Below are 22,574 nucleotides of genomic sequence, written 5' to 3' on the forward strand. Positions count from 1 at the left end.
TGGGATTATTTAGTCTGCAGAAGAGAAGAATGGGCGGGGGGAGGGATTTGATAGCTGCTTTCAACTACCTGAAAGGGGGTTCCAAAGAGGCTGGATCTAGACTGTTCTTAGTGATAGGAGATGACAGAACAAGGAGTAATGGTCTCAAGTTGCAGTGGGGGAGGTTTAGGTTGGATATTAGAAAAAACTTTTTCACTAGGAGGCTGGTGAAGCACTGGTATGGGTTACCTAGGGAGGTGGTGGAATCTCCTTCCTTTGAGGTTTTTAAGGTCAGGCTTGACAAAGCCCTGGCTGGGATGATTTAGTTGGGGATTGGTCCTGCTTTGAACAGGGGGTTGGACTAGATGACCTCCTGAGGTCCCTTCCAACCCTGATATTCATTAGTTCATAGAATCAATCATAGAATCACAGAAGATTCCACATACAGTAGCTACATTTCTCCCCCTTTGTCAGCCAACCATTTCAGCCTTTCCTCTCATGTTCGAAACCTAGCTATGCTGGCAGAACAGTGTGCCAGATCATGGGTAATTGCTTACTCATTACTCTTTGAAACTTCTGCAATTACCAAAGAAGGTTGTTAAAGTTGTTTCTCATAAGGAATAGTTAAAACTCTTAACTACTTTCAGTTCACATGAAAGGAAAAAAAAAAAAATTCCCCAGTATAAAGTTATCTGACAACAAGGTTATAAACAAACATGGGAATAAAGTATTCTAATAATTTGCTCCCTCATCAGGATGGAGGAACTACAAAATTGAAGACCCTCTATTTTAGTTCAGCCCATCTTCTAAGGATTAGGGCCCAGCATTGAACAAAGGTATGCGCCCCCAAATCATGCCCCCCTTCTACCCAGTGAAATTATACTGGTTCAACTCTACAGATGTAGGTGCCAGAGAGCACCTTATGTATTAATTTATCTTATCAAGTTTGTTCATAACTAGAGATCATAGAAATGTAAGGCTGGAAGGAACCTCAAGAGCTAATCTACTCCATCCCCTCCACACTGAGGCAGAATTAAATATACCTAGATAAACATTTTGTCTGGGATGGGCTAACTTATTCTTAAATACCACCAATGACAGCCTGTTCCATTGCTAAATTATACTTATAGTTAGGAACACTTTCCTAACATCTACTGGAAATCTCCCTTGCTGAAAATTAGTTCTAGTCCTACCCTTGGTGGACGTGGAAAACAACTGCATATATTGCTTGTGTGCATTTAGTCAAGCTCTTATAAATATGCCAGGGACACCATGTACTACCATTAAAAAAAAAACCCCAAAACAAACAAACAAAAAACCACCACCACTATACACTGGAAAATATCCCCTCCACCCCCAAAGGTAAATTCAGACTGATTGGGCCATTATTTTGTATCATTAACAACTTTCACAGTGCTAGGATTTTACCACTTTTCATATTTCTAACTGGTTTGTGGCATGTGTCAAAGGATTAAGAAAAATATTAACGTCATACCCATATCATACCCAGATAACAGACAGCACAATGAACTAAATGGACCACACATTTGACCCAGTATGCAAATTCCTATGATCTGTTGTAAGTATTGTCTATAGTTTTTCAAGTTTATGAATGTTCTTATATTGTCCCCTCATCACTTGTGGCACCTGATTACCTCCAAAATGAGTGCGCATACATTAATATACACATTTCTCTCCTCACTCTGCCACACCTATATCAGCCAGCAAGATGCACATCTGAAACATAAAAAAGGCCTTTATGTAAATGTGATGTACCTTAAGACTAGTAACCTTCTGCAAGAGCTGTGAAATTTGATCCTCTAGTTTTCTGATCCTCATCTCATTGTATAAGTCATTATCAATTTTAGCCCTTTCTGGTTCTGAAGAGGAGACTGGTTCTGAAGAAGAACTGAAGGTGCTTTGTGTTGGTATACTTGCACGTTGTCGAAACTGAGCTAACACCTTATCAATATGAGGGGTGATCACTCGCAAATTAACACAACTCTTAAATAAATAAATAAAAAAAGAGATTCAATAATCATATCCAACATAGCAATAATTAAATTAGTACACTTTTTACACTTGAAAATAGCAGTGAGAGCACCTGTTCTTCATGGCAGGGGACACTGGATGAAACCAAACAATCCAAGAGACCTTCTAAACACTGCAAATCTGATGAATTCTCTTCTGTCAAATTTACTGGTTCACCAAATACATTCCTTCCATCTAGGACTGTTAGCTGAGGCACAGTCTGAAGAATGATCTCTCTGTAACCTTTAGGGATGAATTATTCATAAATTTATTTCAATTTAAATATAAAAAAAGATACCTGCCAGATTCTAGGCACCCTACCTTCTATTAGAAGTAAAATATATAACATTAAAAGCAAGAAGAGCCACAAATGCCTTGCTCCAATATAAAGCGGCCAGTCAATAGGAAACATTACAGAACAAAATCCTCCAGGAAGTTGATAGGTGAAGCCTTACTACATTGGGCTTTTTTTGCACTATTGTAGCTACAGTGACATAACTGCACTGGGTAAACCCCAGTGTACAGATGCTACACCAATGTTTACATGAGGATTGAATAACAGTACCTTGTATTACCTGGATATGTAAGAAAAAATAGAAGACATGTTTTGATAAACCAACCGATTTATTAAGTAAAAGGAAATATTATCTGTTGTTAGGGAACTGAAGTGATGGTGACTAGAAGCAATCTCCTTTAAGATTTCAGGCCTAGTGAATCTCATCCTCTCACAGCTAGTTTTTATTCACAGATTGGAAGAGGAAAACAAGCTTTACTGCTTTTTTCAACTCCCAATAAATTTCTTAACTTTCAATAAACTGGTCATTGACTTGAACTAGTTAGATAAACTGAAATGAAGCAAATATTCTCTGTGTAACAGATACTGCAACCAGATATATTATCTTCGTATTAAGTTTATTACTATTTTGTGAATCACTGTGGGTTAGCAATTTTATTTCACTCCACAGGGGAACGTTACCACAGCTGTTCCAGGAACTAAAAACAGTGTGGGGTGATTACTGCAGTCCCTGGGATTCTACACAGCTCCAGAGAAGGATCACCCTTGGGGTGTTTGATATATACTGTTCAAACAGGTATCAAAGGCCCAAGAAAAAACAAAACCCAAAACGGTTTTTGGAGCAAAAAGACTTCATTTAACATGACAGAGGGACTTTCCTTTTGGATTCAACAAACAGGCATGATCTGTGGTCCAAGAGTAATCTAGCCCACCTGAAGAGTTGGAAGAATTAAACCTGCCATGGTCCCCATAAGACTGATGTGTGATATGTTTAGTATTCGTCTACATCTCTTATTGTTTTGTACATTTTCTCTGTATGCTTTTGTACTTAAATAAATGTACTCTGCTTTGAAAGAGCTGTTTTACCAGTAACCTGTCACTGTCATTGTCCAGGGGCTGGATGTTTGTCAAGCCTGTGTAGAATAAACATAGTGAAGTGAAAGTGCAGCCTAAAACCGCTGCTCAGAAAGGAGTGGGACGTGGGTCCCTGCCCAGAGAGAAGTGACAGAGAGAGGAACCTGAGGGGCATTCCTGGAGCAGACCACAAAAGGTTGAGTAACTCCTTGAAACTGACACTTACCACCTGCAAAAGAAGCTACTGCTGTCAAAAGTAGATGTAGCACTTCAACAAACTGGTTCCAGGTGCTTAGCCAGCAACTTCAGTGCTTAGCTAGAGACTTCAGCGACTCCACCAGTGGTTTCTTTACAACTTCAGCAACAAACATGTACTGCTTTAATATTAAATTTTTATTTCAATGGTTTTAACATAGCTTGTCTTAATTTCAAATGGTTTATAAAAAAAAGTAATTTAACTTAAAAAAAAACAAATTTTTTTCAATTTTTTTTGTTTTTAAATTGCTGATTGTGCAAAATCTGTTAAAAAACAAGCTTTCCAAAAATGTCATCTCTGTGCAGAAACCAAAACATGGGTCACTGTTTGGACTGAAGTTAAGATTTTGTACGGTATGAACCTGCAATTCCGGAAGTATACTACAGAAACTGTTTTTTCAGCATTAACTACAGTGTTCACTATTGGCAACTGCTATAAAACACCTTCGCGCTAAAGGTAACTGAAATGTAACTCACAATTCTCAGCATAATATTTATCCAAGGCATTCTTTCTTTAATAAGATTCAGTTTAAATGTGTCATCTTTAAAAATGCATTTTCCTAATCAGCATACTACATATTAAGTGTAATTATTTCCTTTAATTCACAATTTCAGTTCAGGCTCACCGTGTTCTGGAATGGTACCACTGAATACATTGGGACAAACTTAGAGCTTGGAGGATCAAAATTAATTCCCTATGAGATGTATGAACGACTGATAACTCAAGTATTATCACTCTTATCACCAGCATGCAGAACATAGTCATATTTTAGTTATACCATGACACTTCTCAACATGTTCAGAGAGCACCCCAATACAATTCTATGAAGGAGCTGAAGAAAAAAAATTTTCAGTTCCCAAATTTTGTCCAGTGTGGTCCACATTTTAATACAGACTGTTTCACAGAACTCCTCTATGCCCATTTGCAACTGACTAAAATCCCTGCTACAGCAATTAGTGTGTTTAGATGCCTTAATGCTATTTAGCAGCTGGAAACAAAAACAGGCAGCACCAGATGACCAGCCAGTTCTCAGCTGACCTTTGACAACTGTTGCTTTTGAAAATAAACAGTTTCTCTGATCAGGCCTTAATGTTTAAATGTAGCAAAAAATTTATATATATAAAAAGATGACTTTCAGCATGCATGGTACATTGTATAAGTAGAAAGGAAGAAAAACTTCAATGGTTTTGACAACATGAATCAGGGAGTAGAGAGATTTGATCACAAAGGTCACCACAGTATGACAGAATTTAGGTTTTTGATGGCTGGCCATGATTTATGAATCAAGCTACTAGTTGCAGAAACTAGATCACAGGATTATAAGACACAGAAGCCACTGATGTTTGGACAGTAACTAGAATTCAAAGTAATTATCTAGTATATTATTCATACCTGTTGTGTCACAGACTGGATTGCCCTTTCCATTTTTTTCTAAATTAAGACTGGTCAAGAAGTGCAGTCCCATCATACATTGAAGTAAATGGTTAATACTGCTTATGCAGTTGCTGTGGAGATCAATGTGACTAATTTTATGACTGGTTCCACAAAGGTCCAGAAATCCTGTAAAATTTAGAAAAATACAAAGCAGTGACTTCTATTACAAACAAGTATTTAAGAACAAACATTTCCTAAGTTGGTATAAGACATTTTACAGGAAAGCTAACAACAACAAAAATAAATTGAAATATTTTACGTCCTGAAATTATCCAACATTTTGCCCCACTTCCATCCTAAGGTTTATCCATTATAAGACAATACTGCATGAATGTTAATTTTGAGAAGTAACTTTTAAAAGGGATTACATTGTCAGTTTAAAAAAAATTAGTTGTTTAAAAAGAGAATATTCTGCCTGAAGATCTATTTTAGTAAATGCAAAATGCGTTACTAAGATCGCAGTTTACACTCTACTCAGCTTAGTCAGGGCCAGCCCTTAGAATAAAAGTGATATTTATTATATAAATGAATGCTTAAAGAGATGTAGGATTAAAAATGTGACCAAAAATAAGTCTAATCACACTTCTTATTTTGGAAATAGTTCACTGAAAAGGTTTTTATCTTAAAAAGTTTACTGTACTTCTATGGACATTGTAAATAATACAATAGAGCAGCTCCAGGGAGGCTACTTCAGTGGATGTAATCCTTCATGGGAATTTACACAGCAGTAGATCCCTCTATTCCAACCCAACCAACTCCTCCTCCTCCTCCTCTCCCCCACAGCACTATAACACAGGAAACTTACATAAAACAAGGCTCAATACCGTGAAAACAGTGCTCCCTCATGTCTAGTTCCTACTACCTCCAATTCTGCTGCACGTGTACTCTCTGCAGCCACTAAGGTGGGGAACTGGGAGCCGAAAGAGGTGGTGGGGGGGGAGAAAAGAGCCCACCAGGAGCCTATTGGGCAGCCAGGTTCCCGGGAGGGAGCTGCCAGCGAACTGAGACACCAGGCTCTCAGCTCCCCACACTGCCCCTTGTACGTCGGTGGAAGCGTTCCTGGTGAGGACATGCACCACTGACCCAACAAGGGAAGTACAGACATGCACCACCAGAATAATTACTGCGTGGTTGTAAATTAAGTTTTTAGTGTAGACATACCCTAAGAAGAAGTCTGTATTTGCCTCACAGTTGTGAAACTTAGGTCACGATCCTGCAAGGTGCTTGTAAAAGTAAGCCCTGTGTCAGCTGACTACATATTAATTCATGGCTCCATCACTGGATTATATATTTCAGTATTCATGGCCAAATTGTGAGGATTACAAATCTACAGATTTAATTAAAAAGAGACAGTAAAATTGACAAGAAGTTCATTAAAAGAATATTAAGCATCTGACAAAAGACCACAAAGCTATTTCTATAGTTATTTGCTATACGCCAGTAAATTTCACAATAATGTGAAATATTCTTCAGTGGGATATGTATTATGTTTGCAAATCTAAGTGAAGGTAGCTAATGAAGTAAGCAAACAAAATTTACATAAATGCAGTATTTTAGACTTTGGTTCTCAAGGTCTAAATACAGCCCATTAGTATGAGCACACATCACAGATAAGCAGCAACTATGCTTATGTTCCTGCCTAGTAATACCTCAGTTGCTGCTGGCCTGCTGAAAGAGGACAAAGTGATCCCTAGTTGACCTTACATAATTCATAGATGCCAAGGCCACAACAGACCATTGTGATCATCTAGTGAGTCCGACCTCCTGCGTAACACAAGCTATGGAACTTCCCCAAAATAATTCCCACAGCAGATCTTTTAGCTCTTGATTTAAAAATGGTCAGTGATGGAGCATCCACCAGGATTATTATTACTGAACATACATAAATCCTCTGATGAGACTCCATCACTTTTCTCTTTTCAGAGGTCCCAACAGCAACACATCCCCACCCCCAACTACCAGCCCTGATCTCCAATAATCCCATCACCCACAACCCATCTCCAAAAACTAGTGACAATCCCCTAATGAGATCAGCCACGTGACCCCAAGGAACAGCCCCCAGCCCCAAATCAAAATAGCCTCAAACGCCCCCCCGCACCAGCCCCAGCGCTGTCATCAAAACATTTTCCTCTCCCCAGACCGACCCTGCCCTTTTCCTCCCTGGCGGACTCCAGACAAATCCCAGACGGTGCCCAGCGGGGACTACCAGCACCTTTTCTGCAGATGTTGGACCAGCAGCTACTGGATCCTGAGTCCGATCTAGAGTCTGCCCCCCAGCGGTTCTATGCCCAGCTCGGCTCCTTCTCTTCTCTGCCCCACACCCCCATCCCAGCTCTGTTCCCCAGCAGTCCCATGCCTGGCTCTGCCACCCCCTGTCTCTTCCCAGCCAGCCCCAGCCCAGCTCCTGCCCCCCGAGCCACCCGCAGTCCAACTCTCCCCCCCAGCGGTCCTATCGAAAATCACTATGGTACTGTGATGGGAAGGCCAGTTCAATTGACAGGGCTGCAATGTCTGCAATTTCCATACACAATGGCATTGCATCAGCCTAGACTACATCACTGCAGACAAAATTAAGTGCAAAGATTTCATGATGTTGCTGTCACAATAGTAGTGGCAACACACATACCATGTGTAAATACATTTGTGTGTCGATGTTAGGCTTGGATGCTTTGTAGATGATAAATATTGCAAGCACCACTGGGAACATTTTCTCTATTTAGTGCCAAGACAGCTTGATATGACTATTAAATCATTGTGTATTACAGTTAATAGCACATACTTGGAATTTGCTGCCTACATGCTGTGACCAAAAGTAAGATATGATGACTACTCCAGGAAGCTAGCCTAAAAATTCATTTTCAGAGAGGCTGTTCTCTTCTGTGTTCAAAAAGTACCTACAATACAGAACATGTAGGACACCTACCTCACAGGGGTATTGTGAGGGCAAGTGATTAAAAAGAGTTATTTGGGAACCTCAGATGAAAGGTTTTACATAACAGAACTATTACAATAGTAATCTCCTGGTAATAATATTCTGTATCTGGATATCGCAATTCAGAGTATCTTGAAGTGCTTTATCAAGTTGGGAAGAATTTGCATTTTACACATGAAGTTACCACAACAAGACATTGGCAGAACTGAAAATAAAACCCAGGCCTCCTTCCTGCTGTACTATTTCTGAACTCTCCCTTGTTTAAAAAATGTTGGATTTGTTTTTTCTAAAAGTGAATATAGTGCTCACTGTACATGACAGATGTCCATCATCGTCACAGCACCAAGCAACTCAAGATTCCCACTCTGCTTCAGCAAAAGCATTTAAACATGTCTACAATCTTTGATCTCTCTGCTGATACTACCAACAAGAGGAACATAAGTCCATTGCAAATGATGGTTTAAGATTATTAATACATTTCACATTAGCCACTTAACTGTTTAATGGTAATTAATTTCAGCCAATTGTGACCTGGTCAGGATTTGAACCTATGATCTAAAGATTAAAAGCTTTATATTCCAATGGTAGTAAATTCCTGAGACATCCAATGTTCTGCATTTCTTATCTTTTAGTTCTTTGCAAATACATTTAGTCAGATATTTTATATTACGTGTGACAACATCACTGCCAGATCCACTTACCAGTAAGATCATGTATGCGGTTGTATGACAAATTCAATTTAGTTAAATTATGTAGCTTTTCCAGTCCTAAACAAAGTGGGGGAAAAAGTTAGTGCAAGAGCTTTAAAAAAAATACTCAGAGATAAACATGTCTGACTGGTAAAATAAGGAAGACCGTCAGACTTGACACTATAAATAACAAATATAAACTACGTTTATTATGATACAACACTATGGTTGATATTATTTAAAAGGAATGAAGATCAAAGTTTATTTTAAAACTTTTTAACTTGCTTTAAATAGTCAACTGGGAAATATTGCCATGATGTCCTTTAGAATGATCTGTGTATTATTTCTTCGATTTAATCCAATATGTAATATGGGATTTTGACTTCAATGGGGGTTAAGCACATGCTTAACTTCAATCACAGGCTTAAAATCTTTCTTGAATCAAACTTCAACAAAACTTTCAGAAAAGGCTCATAAAATGTTAAAGGGAAAGAAAACAAAAATATACTAACCCTCTACTTTTGTTATCAAATTACAGGATAAATTTAAAGTGCGAAGATTAGTCAGGGTACTTAGTCCTTCTATTTGATTTATTTGATTAGATGACAAGTCTAAATGCTGCAAATTCCAGATATGGCCAAGCCCTTCAATCTTGGAGATTTGGTTACAATGTAGGTTGATTGTGTGAAGTTCTGAACATAGAGTTATCTCCAACAAGCTATAAATGAAAATACCCAGTATTAATTAAGATGTCTTAAGATAATTAACTTATAAAACATTTCTAAATCTCAAATTAACCAACATTTTAAGGGGTGCAAATCACAAATTTTACACATCACTATTTACAAAAATAATATATTTTATTCAAGTAGAATAGTGTACTACAGCAAATCAAAATAATCTGCCTTACATTTAAGGTTCTCAATATTTAAACTTGAAAATAATCCACTATATTTACCAGTATCTTTAGCCCTCCTCCCCGCTAAAAGTTAGTAGATCTTTTTTGTATCTGAGGACTAGTCTACACCGGCAGCACTTTAACATGGCTTGTGTAGCCGTGGCGCAGCACTGGGAGAGAGGTCTCCCAGCGCTCTAAAAAAACCACCTCCACAAGGAATGTGGCTCCCAGCGCTGGTGCACTGTCTACACGGGCGCTTTACAGCACTGAAACTTGCTGCACTCTGGGGGTGTTATTCCCCTCGTGGAGGTGGATTACCAGGAGCACTGGGAGACCTGTCTCCCAGCGCTCAAGTCTGATCACACTCGGACTTCAAAGCGCTGCCGTAGGAGTGCTCCCGTAGCAGCGGTTTGAAGTTTCTAGTGTAGACGAAGCCTCAGATCACCTTAACTACTCTGCTATGGGGTGTGAATTTTTCACAACCTACTCTTGTAGTTAAATCAACCTAATTTTTTTTCATTTAGACCAAGCCTACTGCTCACACGTTCTCTCAAAAAACATGCTTAAAACAAAAATTCTGTTCTCGCCACCTACATTAACTACAGTGCTGTCATCTTAAATGTGGTGGACAATTAGGAAAAACCATATAGTTTAGTTAGGATACTAAAGAACTTGCTGTCTTGGTTTTGTCCTCAAAAAGCAAATTTCTGTCTCTGTTCAAAAGCATTTGACTACAGCCAGGTTATTGCCCATGTTCAGGTAAGTATAAGGACTTAGGTCTTTTTATACTGAGGGTTTATTTCTAAAAGTTTTTAAAAGACCATAAAGTCTGTGAAGCAAAGAAATGTGCTATTGTTTAGGCACTTTAATATTTAATATGCACTTAATACCCATCTTTGTAGGCAAAACGATTTAAGATTTGCTACTCTGCTTACTTTTAGAAGCTGATTTACCTGAACACCCCACTATAAAAGATTATGGAATAGCTCAAGTAACCTTGACAACAGTATCTAAGCGTGAGCACATTATTAGCTGAGCTAAAAAGTGTTAAACAGAAAGTGCAGCATTTCTAATACACTGCCTTAGTTTCTGGAGTCACACAATGAGTACTACGGAAAACCTCTTTAAAATACAGTCTAGGGAAATGGATCACATAATCGCTATACATGACAGACCACAGGTAGCTACAATAAATGGCAAGGGGACGTGAAATGGATGCATGAAGAACACAAGAGACTCTTCGCAGCTCTGCCCCTTCCTGCGACTCTGCCCCGAGGAACAGGCTCGTGGGGGAGCTCTGAAAGCGCAGTGTTCAGCGTAGCCCTGGTAACACCGGGTCCCAGAGGCCCCGCTCCTGGAGGGACACCAAAGCTGACGCTATCCAGCAGCAGCAGCCCGTCTCCCGCCCCCGTGCCCCACCGTTATCGAAATAGCGACATCATCGCTCCCTCTTCTCCTACACCCGCCGCCCCCCTCACTCGCGACGGCTGCCCTGACTCCCTCCGGCTAGGTCCCCGGGAGCCCCTCCCCACTGCTCCGCCCAGCCAGCGGGAGAAAGCCAACAACGGCCCCGGCGGGGCTCCCCGCGGCTCCCCCACCTCCCAATGCCTTTGTCCATGAGGCTGAGCTCCCCAGGCACGGCGCCAGCCCTCGCCATGTTGCCAGCGGCTCCACCGCGCTACGGGAGGCGGCCAAGGAGCCAGAAGTGGATTCTGGCGCCTTTCCCTTTAAAGCTCCCCGAATCCAACTGCATCGCCGGGAGTGGGCGGCGCCCGCCCGTTCCAAGCTTTACGGATGGGTCAGAGGTCGTTACGACATAGAGCCGTAAAGGAACTCCCCCAGCAGAAGCCGTCGCGCTTCCGCTTCCTCCCCTCCCAAAGAGAGACCGGTTGGGCCGCCTCAGGAACAAGTTCCCGAAGCCTTGTAGTTTGTGAGCATGCGCATTATCGAGTGGAACGTGGCTCCGTCCGCCCTTGTGTTGGTCGCGCAGCTGGGGCCGCTGACCTATGGCCTGCAGTATAACTGGGCGCCTTAACCCCGAGCGCCCCTAGTGTAGAGAGGGCCGCTGTAGCGCCTGGTCACGACCCTGTAATCACGGAGCCTGTGCATGGGCAGGCTGTGCTGCTCGAAGTGGAGAACCTCATCATTGCTAACCCTCAGTGTTCAATCCATCAGGACAGTCTCTACGTAAAAGAATAAATGGACACAAATCAGACATCAAGAATGATAACAGTCAAAAACCAGTCGGAGACCAGCTTCAGTTTCTCTGGTCATTCGATTACAGACCTAAAAGTCGCAATATTACAACAAAAAAACCCTTCAAAAACAGACTCCAACAAGAGACTGCTGAATTGGAATTAATTTGCAAACTGGACACCATTAAATTAGGCTTGAATAGAGACTGGGAGTGGATGTGTCATTACACAAAGTAAAACTATTTCCCCATGTTTATTCCTCTCCCTCCCACCCCCCACTGTTCCTCATACGCTCTTGTCAACTGTGGGAAATGGCCCCTCTTGATTATCACTACAAAAGGTTTTTTTTCTCTCCTACCAGTAATAGCTCACCTTAACTGATCACTTTCGTTATAGTGTGCATGGTTAACACCCATTGTTTCATGTTCTCTGTGTATATAAAATCATGCTACTGCATTTTCCACTGCATGCATCCGATGAAGTGGGCTTGTCATAAATATAAAGGGAAGGGTAAACCCCTTTAAAATCCCTCCTGGCCAGAGGAAAACTCTCACCTGTAAAGGGTTAAGAAGCTAAAGGTAATCTCGCTGGCACCTGACCAAAATGACCAATGAGGAGACAAGAGACTTTCAAAAGCTGGGAGGAGGGAGAGAAACAAAGGGTCTCTGTCTGTCTGTATGCTGCTTTTGCCGGGGATAGACCAGGAATGGAGTCTTAGAACTTTTAGTAAGTAATCTAGCTAGGAATGTGTTAGATTATGATTTCTTTAAATGGCTGAGAAAAGAATTGTGCTGAATAGAATAACTATTTCTGTCTGTGTATCTTTTTTGTAACTTAAGGTTTTGCCTAGAGGGATTCTCTATGTTTTGAATCTAATTACCCTGTAAGGTATCTACCATCCTGATTTTACAGAGGGGATTTCTTTACTTCTATTTACTCCTATTTCTATTAAAAGTCTTCTTGTAAGAAAACTGAATGCTTTTTCATTGTTCTCAGATCCAAGTTTTGGGTCTGTGGTCACCGAGGCAAATTGGTGAGGCTTTTTATCCAACATTTCCCAGGAAAGGGGGGGGGGGGTGTGCAAGTGTTGGGAGGATTGTTCATTGTTCTTAAGATCCAAGGGTCTGGGTCTGTAGTCACCTAGGCAAATTGGTGAGGCTTTTTACCAAACCTTGTCCAGGAAGTGGGGTGCAAGGTTTTGAGAAGTATTTGGGAGGAAAGACGTTTCCAAACAGCTCTTCCCCAGTAACCAGTATTTGTTTGGTGGTGGTAGCGGCCAATCCAAGGACAAAGGGTGGAATATTTTGTACCTTGGGGAAGTTTTGACCTAAGCTGGTAAAGATAAGCTTAGGAGGTTTTCATGCAGGTCCCCACATCTGTACCCTAGCATTCAGAGTGGGGGAGGAAGCTTGACAGGGCTGTAGCCCACAAAAGCTTATGCTCAAAAAAATTTGTTAGTCTCTAAGGTGCCGCAAATACTCCTGTTCTTTTTGCGGATACAAACTAACACGGCTGCTTCTCTGAAACCCATCAGGAGTCAGACTCCCAAACTCAGGAGATTTGTCATAGTGACGGGAATTTTTCATTTGCCTTCAGTATATGTAAAGTGTACCATGTTAATTCTCTAAAGCCCTTTCATTCCCGAGAAATTAAGGTTCTCCAGATTACAGCCCAGGAGAGAGACAACGCTGAGTGGCCTGAAGGAGTCTACTATGACGGGAAAAGCAACGGTGACGTGGAAGAGGTGAGCCTCTCCATGACCCTTGGGTGTAAGCATCGACAGCAAATCCAGAAGCTGTGCACCAGTTTCATGCCAATGTTTTCAGCAACCCCAGGATGGACAGGTAAAGCAAGAAGAGAACAGCTATCAAGAGCGATTTTACAGCTAACTGGCTAGCTGGGTGTCCATCAAAGGGAGCTCCCCCCTGACTTCATTCATCACACCTGCGCTGAGGGCACCTTGACCGTTCCGCTGAAGGGCCGCCCAGAGCAGAGCTGTTGGGGAAAGGGAGAGAGTCTTGGGTCAAGAGCCCGCTTTCCATAGGTGGCAGCGAGGCTGCTGCTCCGCTACGCACAAAACCTTGAGCCAGGTCGTCTACGAAGGCTTTAGAGCCAGCTTCCCCACGAACATGAGGTGCGCTCCGGGTGAGTGGCGGCTCCCTTCTGGCCATGTCTCTACTCTCAACAAGAACAACTGTTCCCCCAGTACAGTTCTTGTCAGTTCCAGCTCAGGTGGTCACTAGCAGTTTTCTCATGACTGCTGCCCTCTTTGTTCTGTTCCACCCGCTTTTATATCTTTGGCACAAGGCAGGAATCCTTTGTCTCTCTCTCGGTTTCCACCCTTCCTTCTAAATGGAAAAGCACCAGGTTTAAGATGGATTCCAGTATCATGTGACATGTTCACACGTCCTGTGAGACTTCATTATTCATTGGCTGGCACCCACATATCCAGGAAGGCTTACAAGTAAACAGAGCCATTGACAACCAATTGTCCTGGTCAATGGGAGCCATCAAGATTCTAAACCACCTTTAATGGCCCACACATTGCATAATTACAATAGGACTTCAGAATAATACTTCATATTTCTAGCTTCAGATACAAGAATGATACATTCATACAAATAGGATGAAAAGAGTAGATTATAAGCTTTGTAATGATACCTTAGAAGAGACCTTTTGCATAAAGCATATTTCAGTTACATTATATTCACAGTCATAAGCATATTTCCATAAACATATGGAGTGCAATGTCACACACCACACTACTGGGGGACAACAGGCCCAGCCAAAAACTGCTACCTAAGCCCCAGTGAGAGTTGAACTCACAACCCCTGGTTTACCAAGACCAATGTGCTAACCCCTGAGCTATGGAGCCAGATCCCATAGTGCCTCCCTCTCCGACCATGCCTACCTAAGTGATGCTGTGCCTGCCATGGTCATGCACTCATTGCAGCGGGCGCATTGACGGCGTCTGTCATAAATATAAAGGGAAGGCTAACCACCTTTAAATCCTTTCTGGCCAGAGGAAAAACCCTTTCACCTGTAAAGGGTTAAGAAGCTAGGATAACCTCGCTGGCACCTGACCAAAATGACCAATAAGGAGACAAGATACTTTCAAAGCTGGAGGGGGGGAAACAAAGGCTCTGTCTGTGTGATACTTTTGCCGGGACCAGAGCAGGAATGCAGGTCAGAACTCCTGTAAAGAGTTAGTAAGTAATCTAGTTAGATATGTGTTAGATTCTGTTTTGTTTAAATGGCTGATAAAATAAGTTGTGCTGAATGGAATGTATAGTCCTGCTTTTGTGTCTTTTTGTAACTTAAGGTTTTGCCTAGAGGGATTCTCTATGTTTTGAATCTGATTACCCTGTAAGGTATTTACCATCCTGATTTTACAGAGGTGATTCTTTTACTTTTTCTTTAATTAAAATACTTCGTTTAAGAACCTGATTGCTTTTTCATTGTTCTTAAGATCCAAGGGTTTGGGTCTGTGTTCACTTGTGCAAATTGGTGAGGATTTTTATGAAGCCTTCCCCTTGGGGGGGATATTTTGGGGGGGGGAGACATTTCCAAGTGGGCACTTCCCCTGTTCTTTGAGTAACACTTTCATGGTGGCAGCTCCTAACCTAAGCTGGTAAGAATAAGCTTAAGGGGTCTTTCAGGCAGGTCCCCACATCTGTACCCTAGAGTTCAGAGTGGGGAAGGAACCTTGACATGGTGGCAGAGCGGTGGGATTAATTTGAAATAATTTTGAGAATTTTTTTTTGAACCAGAAGCATAGAAGGATTTTGAAAGATTTTAAAGGGTTTTGTAAAAGGGGACAAAGCAACAAGCATAACAAAAGAGAGCTTGCTTTTGTGAGCTGGAGATTTCTCTACCTAAAGGCAGGGTAGTTAACCTCCTGTAAGGAAATTCACAAGTTCTTCACAGACCTGAAGAGGTGGTTTTTTTTTTTTTTTTTTTTTTAGCTAAGAGCAACTAGAGGGTTTTTCTGTCTATTTTCCTGGAGACAGAGGTGTTAGGTTTTTTTTAAAGGATTTTTCAGTAGGCTGACAATCACTATCAGAGAACGTAGGTACCGGTTACAGCACAATCTATTTTTTTTGACCAGCCAAGTTTTTTTTGTTTGTTTTATTTCTAACTCTCGGATGTAAAGTTAGTTAAAAACAGAGAGGCAAACATGATAGAAACCAAGGAAACAGCCAAAGAGGCTGCCCTCAGGAGAGCTATGGAGGCAAAGGAAAAAGAAATGGAGGAAAAGGAAAAAGAGAGGAAGCATGCTGAGGAGGAGAGGAAGTATGCTGAGGCGGAGAAGGAAAAAGAGAGGAACTGGAGATGGAGAAGGCAACGGCTCAGCAGAATATACCAACAAACCCTAGCAATCCTTTTCCAGGCACCACTTCCCATCCCAGAAAGTTTCCCACCTACAAGGCAGGCGATGATACCGAGGCCTTCTTACAAAACTTCGAAAGGGCCTGCCTTGGGTACAGCATCTCTACAGACCAATACATGGTAGAGCTGAGGCTGCAGCTCAGTGGACCCTTACCTGAGGTGGTGCCTGAAATGCCTAAAGAACACATGAACCAGTATGAACTGTTTAAATCCAAGGCGAGAGTCAGAATGGGGATAACATCCGAGCATTCCCATCGGCAGTTCAGAGCCCTAAGGTGGAAACCAGACGTGTCATTTATCCGACATGCCTACCACATTGTGAAACATTGGGATGCCTGGATATCAGGAGAAAGTGTTAAATCTCCAGAAGATTTGCCCTTCCTAATGCAAATGGAGCAGTTCTTAGAGGGTGTTCTTGAGGAAATAGAAAGATACATCCTGGATGGGAAGCCCAAAACTATAATCGAGGCGGGGGAGATTGGAGTCAAATGGGTGTAAGTGGCAGAAAAGAAAAAAACTGGTTGCGGTTGGAGCGGATACCAGAAGGGACAATCTCCGACCTCACCCTACTGCCGGGGGCAGCCCAAGGCCCCAACTACACCCCAAGGAACAGTCCAACCACCTTATCGTCCCAACACACCATTCTCCAGCAACCCACCTCGCCCCAGTGACCCGTCAGCTGGACGATGTTTTAAATGTAATGAACCAGGGCATGTAAAGGCCAACTGCGCCAAGAACCCCAACAGATTACAGTTCATTGCACCGGAATCACACCAGAGGTCCTCAGGCCCAGATACCTCCCAGATACCCTCGGAGCGGAGGGAAACTATGAGTGTGGGCGGGAAGAAGGTCACCGCATGGAGGCACCGGAGAGCAAGTGTTGGCTATCCATGCTTCCTTAGTGGACCCAAATTTAATCAACCCAGAGATCCAAGTGACAATTCAACCCTTCAAGTCCAACTCTTTCAATTTGCCTACAGCCAAGTTGCCTGTCCAGTACAAGGGCTGGTTAGGAATGTGGATTTTTGCAGTCTGTGATGATTATCCCATCCCCATGCTGCTGGGGGAATACTTGGCCAATCATGTGAAGCGGGCCAAGAGGGTGGGAATGGTCACACGCAGCCAGACTAAGCAAGCTGTCACGCCTAGCTCTGTTCCAGAAACTTCTACCAGGACCCGGTCAGAGGTAATGGAACTGGACCCCATGCCAACGTCAGCAACAGCAGTAGTGGATCCAGCCCCGGAACCAGTGGAACAACCAGCACCTGAACCACTGCCAGCACTGAATCCAGTACTTGCAACCACAACACCAGAGGGCCCCACCGAACCTGCACCAGCAGCAACAGATAAACCTACACAAAAGGCTCAGCCGTAGCCTGAACCCAAACATAGTGCCCCAGCGAAGAGCGGTTCACAGTCAACGGAAACAGCCCCGTCCCCTACATCGCTTCCAGAGGGACCAAGCCTAGGTCCACAATTCAGTGAGGAACTAGTGTCTCCAGCATCAAGGGAACAGTTCCAGGCCAAGCAGGAAGCAGATGAAAGCCTCCAGAGAGCTTGGACGGCGGCATGGAGCAACCCACCATGTCTCAGCTCTTCTAATCGATCCAGGTTTGTTGTAGAAAGAGGACTTTTATACAAGGAAACTCTTTCTGGTGGACACCAGGAAGACTGGCATCCTCAGAGACAGTTGGTAGTTCCAACTAAGTACCGGGTAAAGCTCTTGAGCTTAGCCCACGATCATCCTAGTGGCCATGCGGGGGTGAACAGGACCAAAGACTGTTTGGGGAGGTCATACTACTGGGAGGGAATGGGCAAGGATGTTTCTACCTATGTCCGGTCTTGTGAGGTATGCCAAAGAGTGGGAAAACCCCAAGAGCAGGTCAAAGCCCCTCTCCAGCCACTCCCCATCATTGAAGTTCCATTTCAGCGAGTAGCTGTGGATATTCTGGGTCCTTTTCCAAAAAAGACACCCAGAGGAAAGCAGTACATACTGACTTTCATGGATTTTGCCACCCGATGGCCGGAAGCAGTAGCTCTAACCAACCCCAGGGCTAAAAGTGTGTGCCAGGCACTAGCAGACATTTTTGCCAGGGTAGGTTGGCCCTCCGACATCCTCACAGATGCAGGAACTAACTTCCTGGCAGGAACTATGGAAAGCCTTGGGGAAGCTCATGGGGTAAATCACTTGGTTGCCACTCCTTACCATCATCAAACAAATGGCATGGTGGAGAAGTTTAATGGAACTTTGGGGGCCATGATACATAAATTCAGAAATGAGCACTCCAATGATTGGGACCTAGTGTTGCAGCAGTTGCTCTTTGCCTACAGAGCTGTACCCCATCCCAGTTTAGGGTTTTCCCCATTTGAACTTGTATATGGCCGTGAGGTTAAGGGGCCATTACAGTTGGTGAAGCAGCAATGGGAGGGGTTTACACCTTCTCCAGGAACTGACATTCTGGACTTTGTAACCAACCTACAAAACACTTTCTGAACCTCTTTAGCCCTTGCTAAAGAAAGCCTAAAGGATGCTCAAAAAGAGCAAAAAGCCTGGTACTATAAACATGCCAGAGAGCGTTCCTTCAAAGTAGGGTACCAGGTCATGGTCTTGAAGGCGCTCCAGGCCCATAAAATGGAAATGTCGTGGGAAGGGCCATTCACTGTCCAAGAGCACCTGGGAGTTGTTAATTATCTCATAGCATTCCCCACCTCCAACCAAAAGCCTGAGGTGTACCATATTAATTCTCTAAAGCCCTTTTATTCCAGAGAATTAAAGGGTTGTCAGTTTACAGCCGAGGGAGGAGATGTCGCTGAGTGGCCTGAAGGTGTCTACTATGAAGGGGAAAGTGCTGGTGGCGTGGAAGAGGTGAACCTCTCTATGACCCTTGGGCATATGCAGCGACAGCAGATCAAGGAGCTGTGCACTAGCTACATGCCGACGTTCTCAGCCACCCCAGGGCTGACCGACTGGGCATTCCACTCCATTGACAGAGGTAATGCTCACCCAATTAAAGCCCAACCTTAACGGGTGTCTCCTCAAGCTAAAACTGCTATAGAATGGGAGATCCAGGATATGCTACAGATGGGGGTAATCCACCCCTCTGGCAGTGCATGGGCATCTCCAGTGGTTCTAGTTCCCAAACCAGATGGGGAGATACATTTTTGCATGGACTACTGTAAGCTAAATGCTGTGACTCGCCCAGACAACTATCCAATGCCAAGCACAGATGAACTATTAGAGAAACTGGGACGGACCCAGTTTTCTCTACCTTGGACTTAACCAAGGGATACTGGCAGGTACCGCTAGGTGAATCCACCAAGGAAAGGTCAGCCTTCACCACACATGTCGGGCTGTATGAATTTAATGTACTCCCTTTCGGGTTGCGGAATGCACCTGCCACCTTCCAAAGACTTGTAGATGGTCTCCAAGCAGGATTGGGAAAATATGCAGTCACCTATCTTGACGATGAGGCCATATTTTCGGATTCCTGGGCAGAACACCTGGAACATCTACAAAAAGTCGTCCAGCGCATATGGGAGGGAGGACTAACTGTTAAGGCTAAGAAGTGTCAAATAGGCCTAAACAGAGTGACTTACCTTGGACACCAGGTGGGTCAAGGAACTATTAACCCCCTACAGGCCAAAGTGGATGCTATCCAAAAGTGGCCTGTCCCAAAGTCAAAGAAACAGGTCCAATCCTTCTTAGGCTTGACCGGATATTACAGGCGATTTGTACTGCAATACAGCCAAATCGCTGCCCCACTGACAGACCTAACCAAAAAGAAACAGCCAAATGACGTTCAGTGGACCGAAGAGTGTCAGAAGGCCTTTAACCAGCTTAAAGCAACACTCATGTCTGACCCTGTGCTAAGGGCCCCAGACTCTGACAAACCATTCCTAGTAACCGCAGATGCGTCCGAGCATGGTGTGGGAGCAGTTTTAATGCAGGAAGGACTGGATCAAGAATTCCATCCTGTAGTATTTCTTAGCAAGAAGCTGTCTGAGAGGGAAAGCATCTGGTCAGTCAGTGAAAAAGAATGTTACGCCCTTGTCCACTCTCTGGAAAAGCTATGCCCATATGTTTGGGGACAGCATTTCCACCTGCAAACCGACCATGCTGTGCTACAGTGGCTTCATACCGCCACGGGAAATAACAAAAAACTCATTTGGTGGAGTTTAGGTCTCCAAGATTTTGATTTCAACATACAACACATCTCAGGAGCTTCTTACAAAGCGGCTGATGCACTCTCCCGTGAAAGTTTCCCAGAATCAACTGGTTAAAATCGTCCTTGAGATGTGGAAAATATTGTTAGTCTTTATATACTTGGTAGTATATTTAGAGGTGCATGTGTCTTACTAACTCTGTTTTCTCCTAGAACTCCAGGAAGAAATCACAGCCAGTGTTCCACCCTATCTGTGATTTGGGGGGCGTGTCATAAATATAAAGGGAAGGCTAACCACCTTTAAATCCCTCCTGGCCAGAGGAAAAACCCTTTCACCTGTAAAGGGTTAAGAAGCTAAGATAACCTCTCTGGCACCTGACCAAAATGACCAATGAGGAGACAAGATACTTTCAAAGCTGGAGCAGGGGAAACAAAGGCTCTGTCTGTGTGATGTTTTTGCCGGGAACGCAGGTCAGAACTCCTGTAAAGAGTTAGTAAGCAATCTAGTTAGATATGCGTTAGATTCTGTTTTGTTTAAATGGCTGAGAAAATAAGTTGTGCTGAATGGAATGTATAGTCCTGTTTTTGTGTCTTTTTGTAACTTAAGGTTTTGCCTAGAGGGATTCTCTATGTTTTGAATCTGATTACCCTGTAAGGTATTTACCATCCTGTTTTTACAGAGGTGATTCTTTTACTTTTTCTTTAATTAAAATACTTCGTTTAAGAACCTGATTGCTTTTTCATTGTTCTTAAGATCCAAGGGTTTGGGTCTGTGTTCACTTGTGCAAATTGGTGAGGATTTTTATCAAGCCCTCCCCAGGAAAGGGGGTGTAGTGCTTGGGGGGATATTTTGGGGGGGGGAGATGTTTCCAAGTGGGCACTTCCCCTGTTCTTTGTGTAACACTTTGGTGGTGGCAGCTTTTAACCTAAGCTGGTAAGAATAAGCTTAGGGGGTCTTTCAGGCAGGTCCCCACATCTGTACCCTAGAGTTCAGAGTGGGGAAGGAACCTTGACAGTGTCCCAAGAAGTCCTTCTGCTGGGCCAGCCTTTGGGCGCTCACCAGAATGGCGAAGAGGTTAAGGCGTTGGACTTAAGTTCCAATGGACATGTTTCTGCATGGGTTTGAGCCCCACTTCTGGTAAGGTGCCACTCTCCCCACCTGGGACCTCTCAGCGGCTGCGTTTTAGCCCTTTGCTAAACTACTCCAACTACTCACCACTGGACAAGGCAAACGTCTGAAAATCTGCCCCTGCCGCAATGCTCCAGCAAGATTTAAACTCACCAACCCTGGTTCATGAGATGAGTGCGCTAAACCCTGAGCTACGGAGCCAGGCCCAAGTCCACCCACCTCGGTGAAACTGCTCCTGTCAGGATTGTCTGGGGATGGATGCCAGCCCAAACAGAGCTGGATCCTCGGAGACGTCCCAACATCTTCCTGTTTCCTTGCGAGAGCCTTCGGGGAGCCCCGGGATGTCCAAGCAGGGAAGGCGTTGGGCTCACGTTCCACTAGGCACGTGTCTGCGTGGCTCGGAATCTCACTGTGTCCAGTGTGCTGCTCTTCGAGCTCTAGCTGGGTGCCATTTTTCCTTTTGGCTCTCCCACCCCGCAGAAGTGCAAGCTCTCTGTCAGAAGCCTGTGGCATGACCTAATGCATCGGATGGTGGCCGCAGAGTCTGGGCCAATGTGGAATCGCCCAGAGCGAGAGGGCCGGAGGCCATCCAAGGCTTTTCTCCTGGAGTGGAGAAGCTTCTCCTCACTGCTGGCCAGGATGGCTGAGCGGTTAAGGTCTTGACCTCTAGAGACCTGGCTGTCTACCCATTTGAATCCTGCTTCTGGCTGGCCTTAGCTGCTTCCTTTTGACTAGTTGGTAGAAACCTTCAAGCAGCTGCTGCTTCCCTTTAACCTGCCCACCTGCTGCTTCTCCCCCCGCCTACCAAAACACCAAACCAAAAACCCACCATCACGCCCCTTAGAACTTGAGTCCAACACCTTAACCACTCAGCCATTTTGGTAGACAGATAACATTTACCAGCCGCTACACCCAAAAAGTCTTGGGTGTGCTCCGGCGCTCTTGCTTTGGATAACTACCCAGCTAATTGCATCTCAACAGGGTTCAGAAAATGCTGCACTTGCTTAGGAAGTTATCTCTCGGAGTGCGCTTGGCTAGCTGCAGAGTGCCTGGCCGGCAGCTTGGAGTCCAGGGGAGATGAAACTGGACCTGCTGGGTCAGAATTTGGGA

At 43.7% G+C, this 22,574-nt stretch overlaps 1 protein-coding gene and 1 long non-coding RNA gene across 6 annotated transcripts in view; one reads left to right on the plus strand and one right to left on the minus strand.

The window, feature by feature from the left end:
• The window catches only part of LRRCC1 (leucine rich repeat and coiled-coil centrosomal protein 1), a 39,328-nt gene extending 27,800 nt beyond the window's left edge, over positions 1 to 11,528 (minus strand). For 2 of the 5 annotated variants that reach the window (XR_005224282.2, XM_037892356.2), the window contains exons 1-6: positions 11,187 to 11,528; positions 9,203 to 9,408; positions 8,703 to 8,768; positions 5,028 to 5,195; positions 2,084 to 2,253; positions 1,756 to 1,983 (exon numbers count right to left, since the gene is read on the minus strand). Coding sequence is in view for 4 of the 5 variants with exons in the window: in XM_037892356.2 (XP_037748284.1) it covers positions 1,756 to 1,983; positions 2,084 to 2,253; positions 5,028 to 5,195; positions 8,703 to 8,768; positions 9,203 to 9,408; positions 11,187 to 11,245 (897 nt within the window). In the remaining variant the exon portion in view is untranslated. Of the gene's footprint in view, positions 1 to 1,755; positions 1,984 to 2,083; positions 2,254 to 5,027; positions 5,196 to 6,230; positions 6,397 to 8,702; positions 8,769 to 9,202; positions 9,409 to 11,186 lie in introns of those variants that run through there. The other 3 variants (XM_037892358.2, XM_037892357.2, XM_037892359.2) reach the window with 3 other exon arrangements.
• Positions 11,529 to 17,724: 6,196 nt separating this feature from the next.
• Positions 17,725 to 18,972, plus strand: LOC122464436. The gene is made up of 2 exons (XR_006288455.1): positions 17,725 to 17,783; positions 18,939 to 18,972. It is a non-coding gene; the product is annotated as an uncharacterized LOC122464436 (long non-coding RNA).
• The last annotated feature ends 3,602 nt before the right edge of the window (positions 18,973 to 22,574 follow it).

Source organism: Chelonia mydas, chromosome 2 (assembly GCF_015237465.2).
Source record: "Chelonia mydas isolate rCheMyd1 chromosome 2, rCheMyd1.pri.v2, whole genome shotgun sequence".
NCBI classification, from domain to species: Eukaryota; Metazoa; Chordata; order Testudines; family Cheloniidae; genus Chelonia; species Chelonia mydas.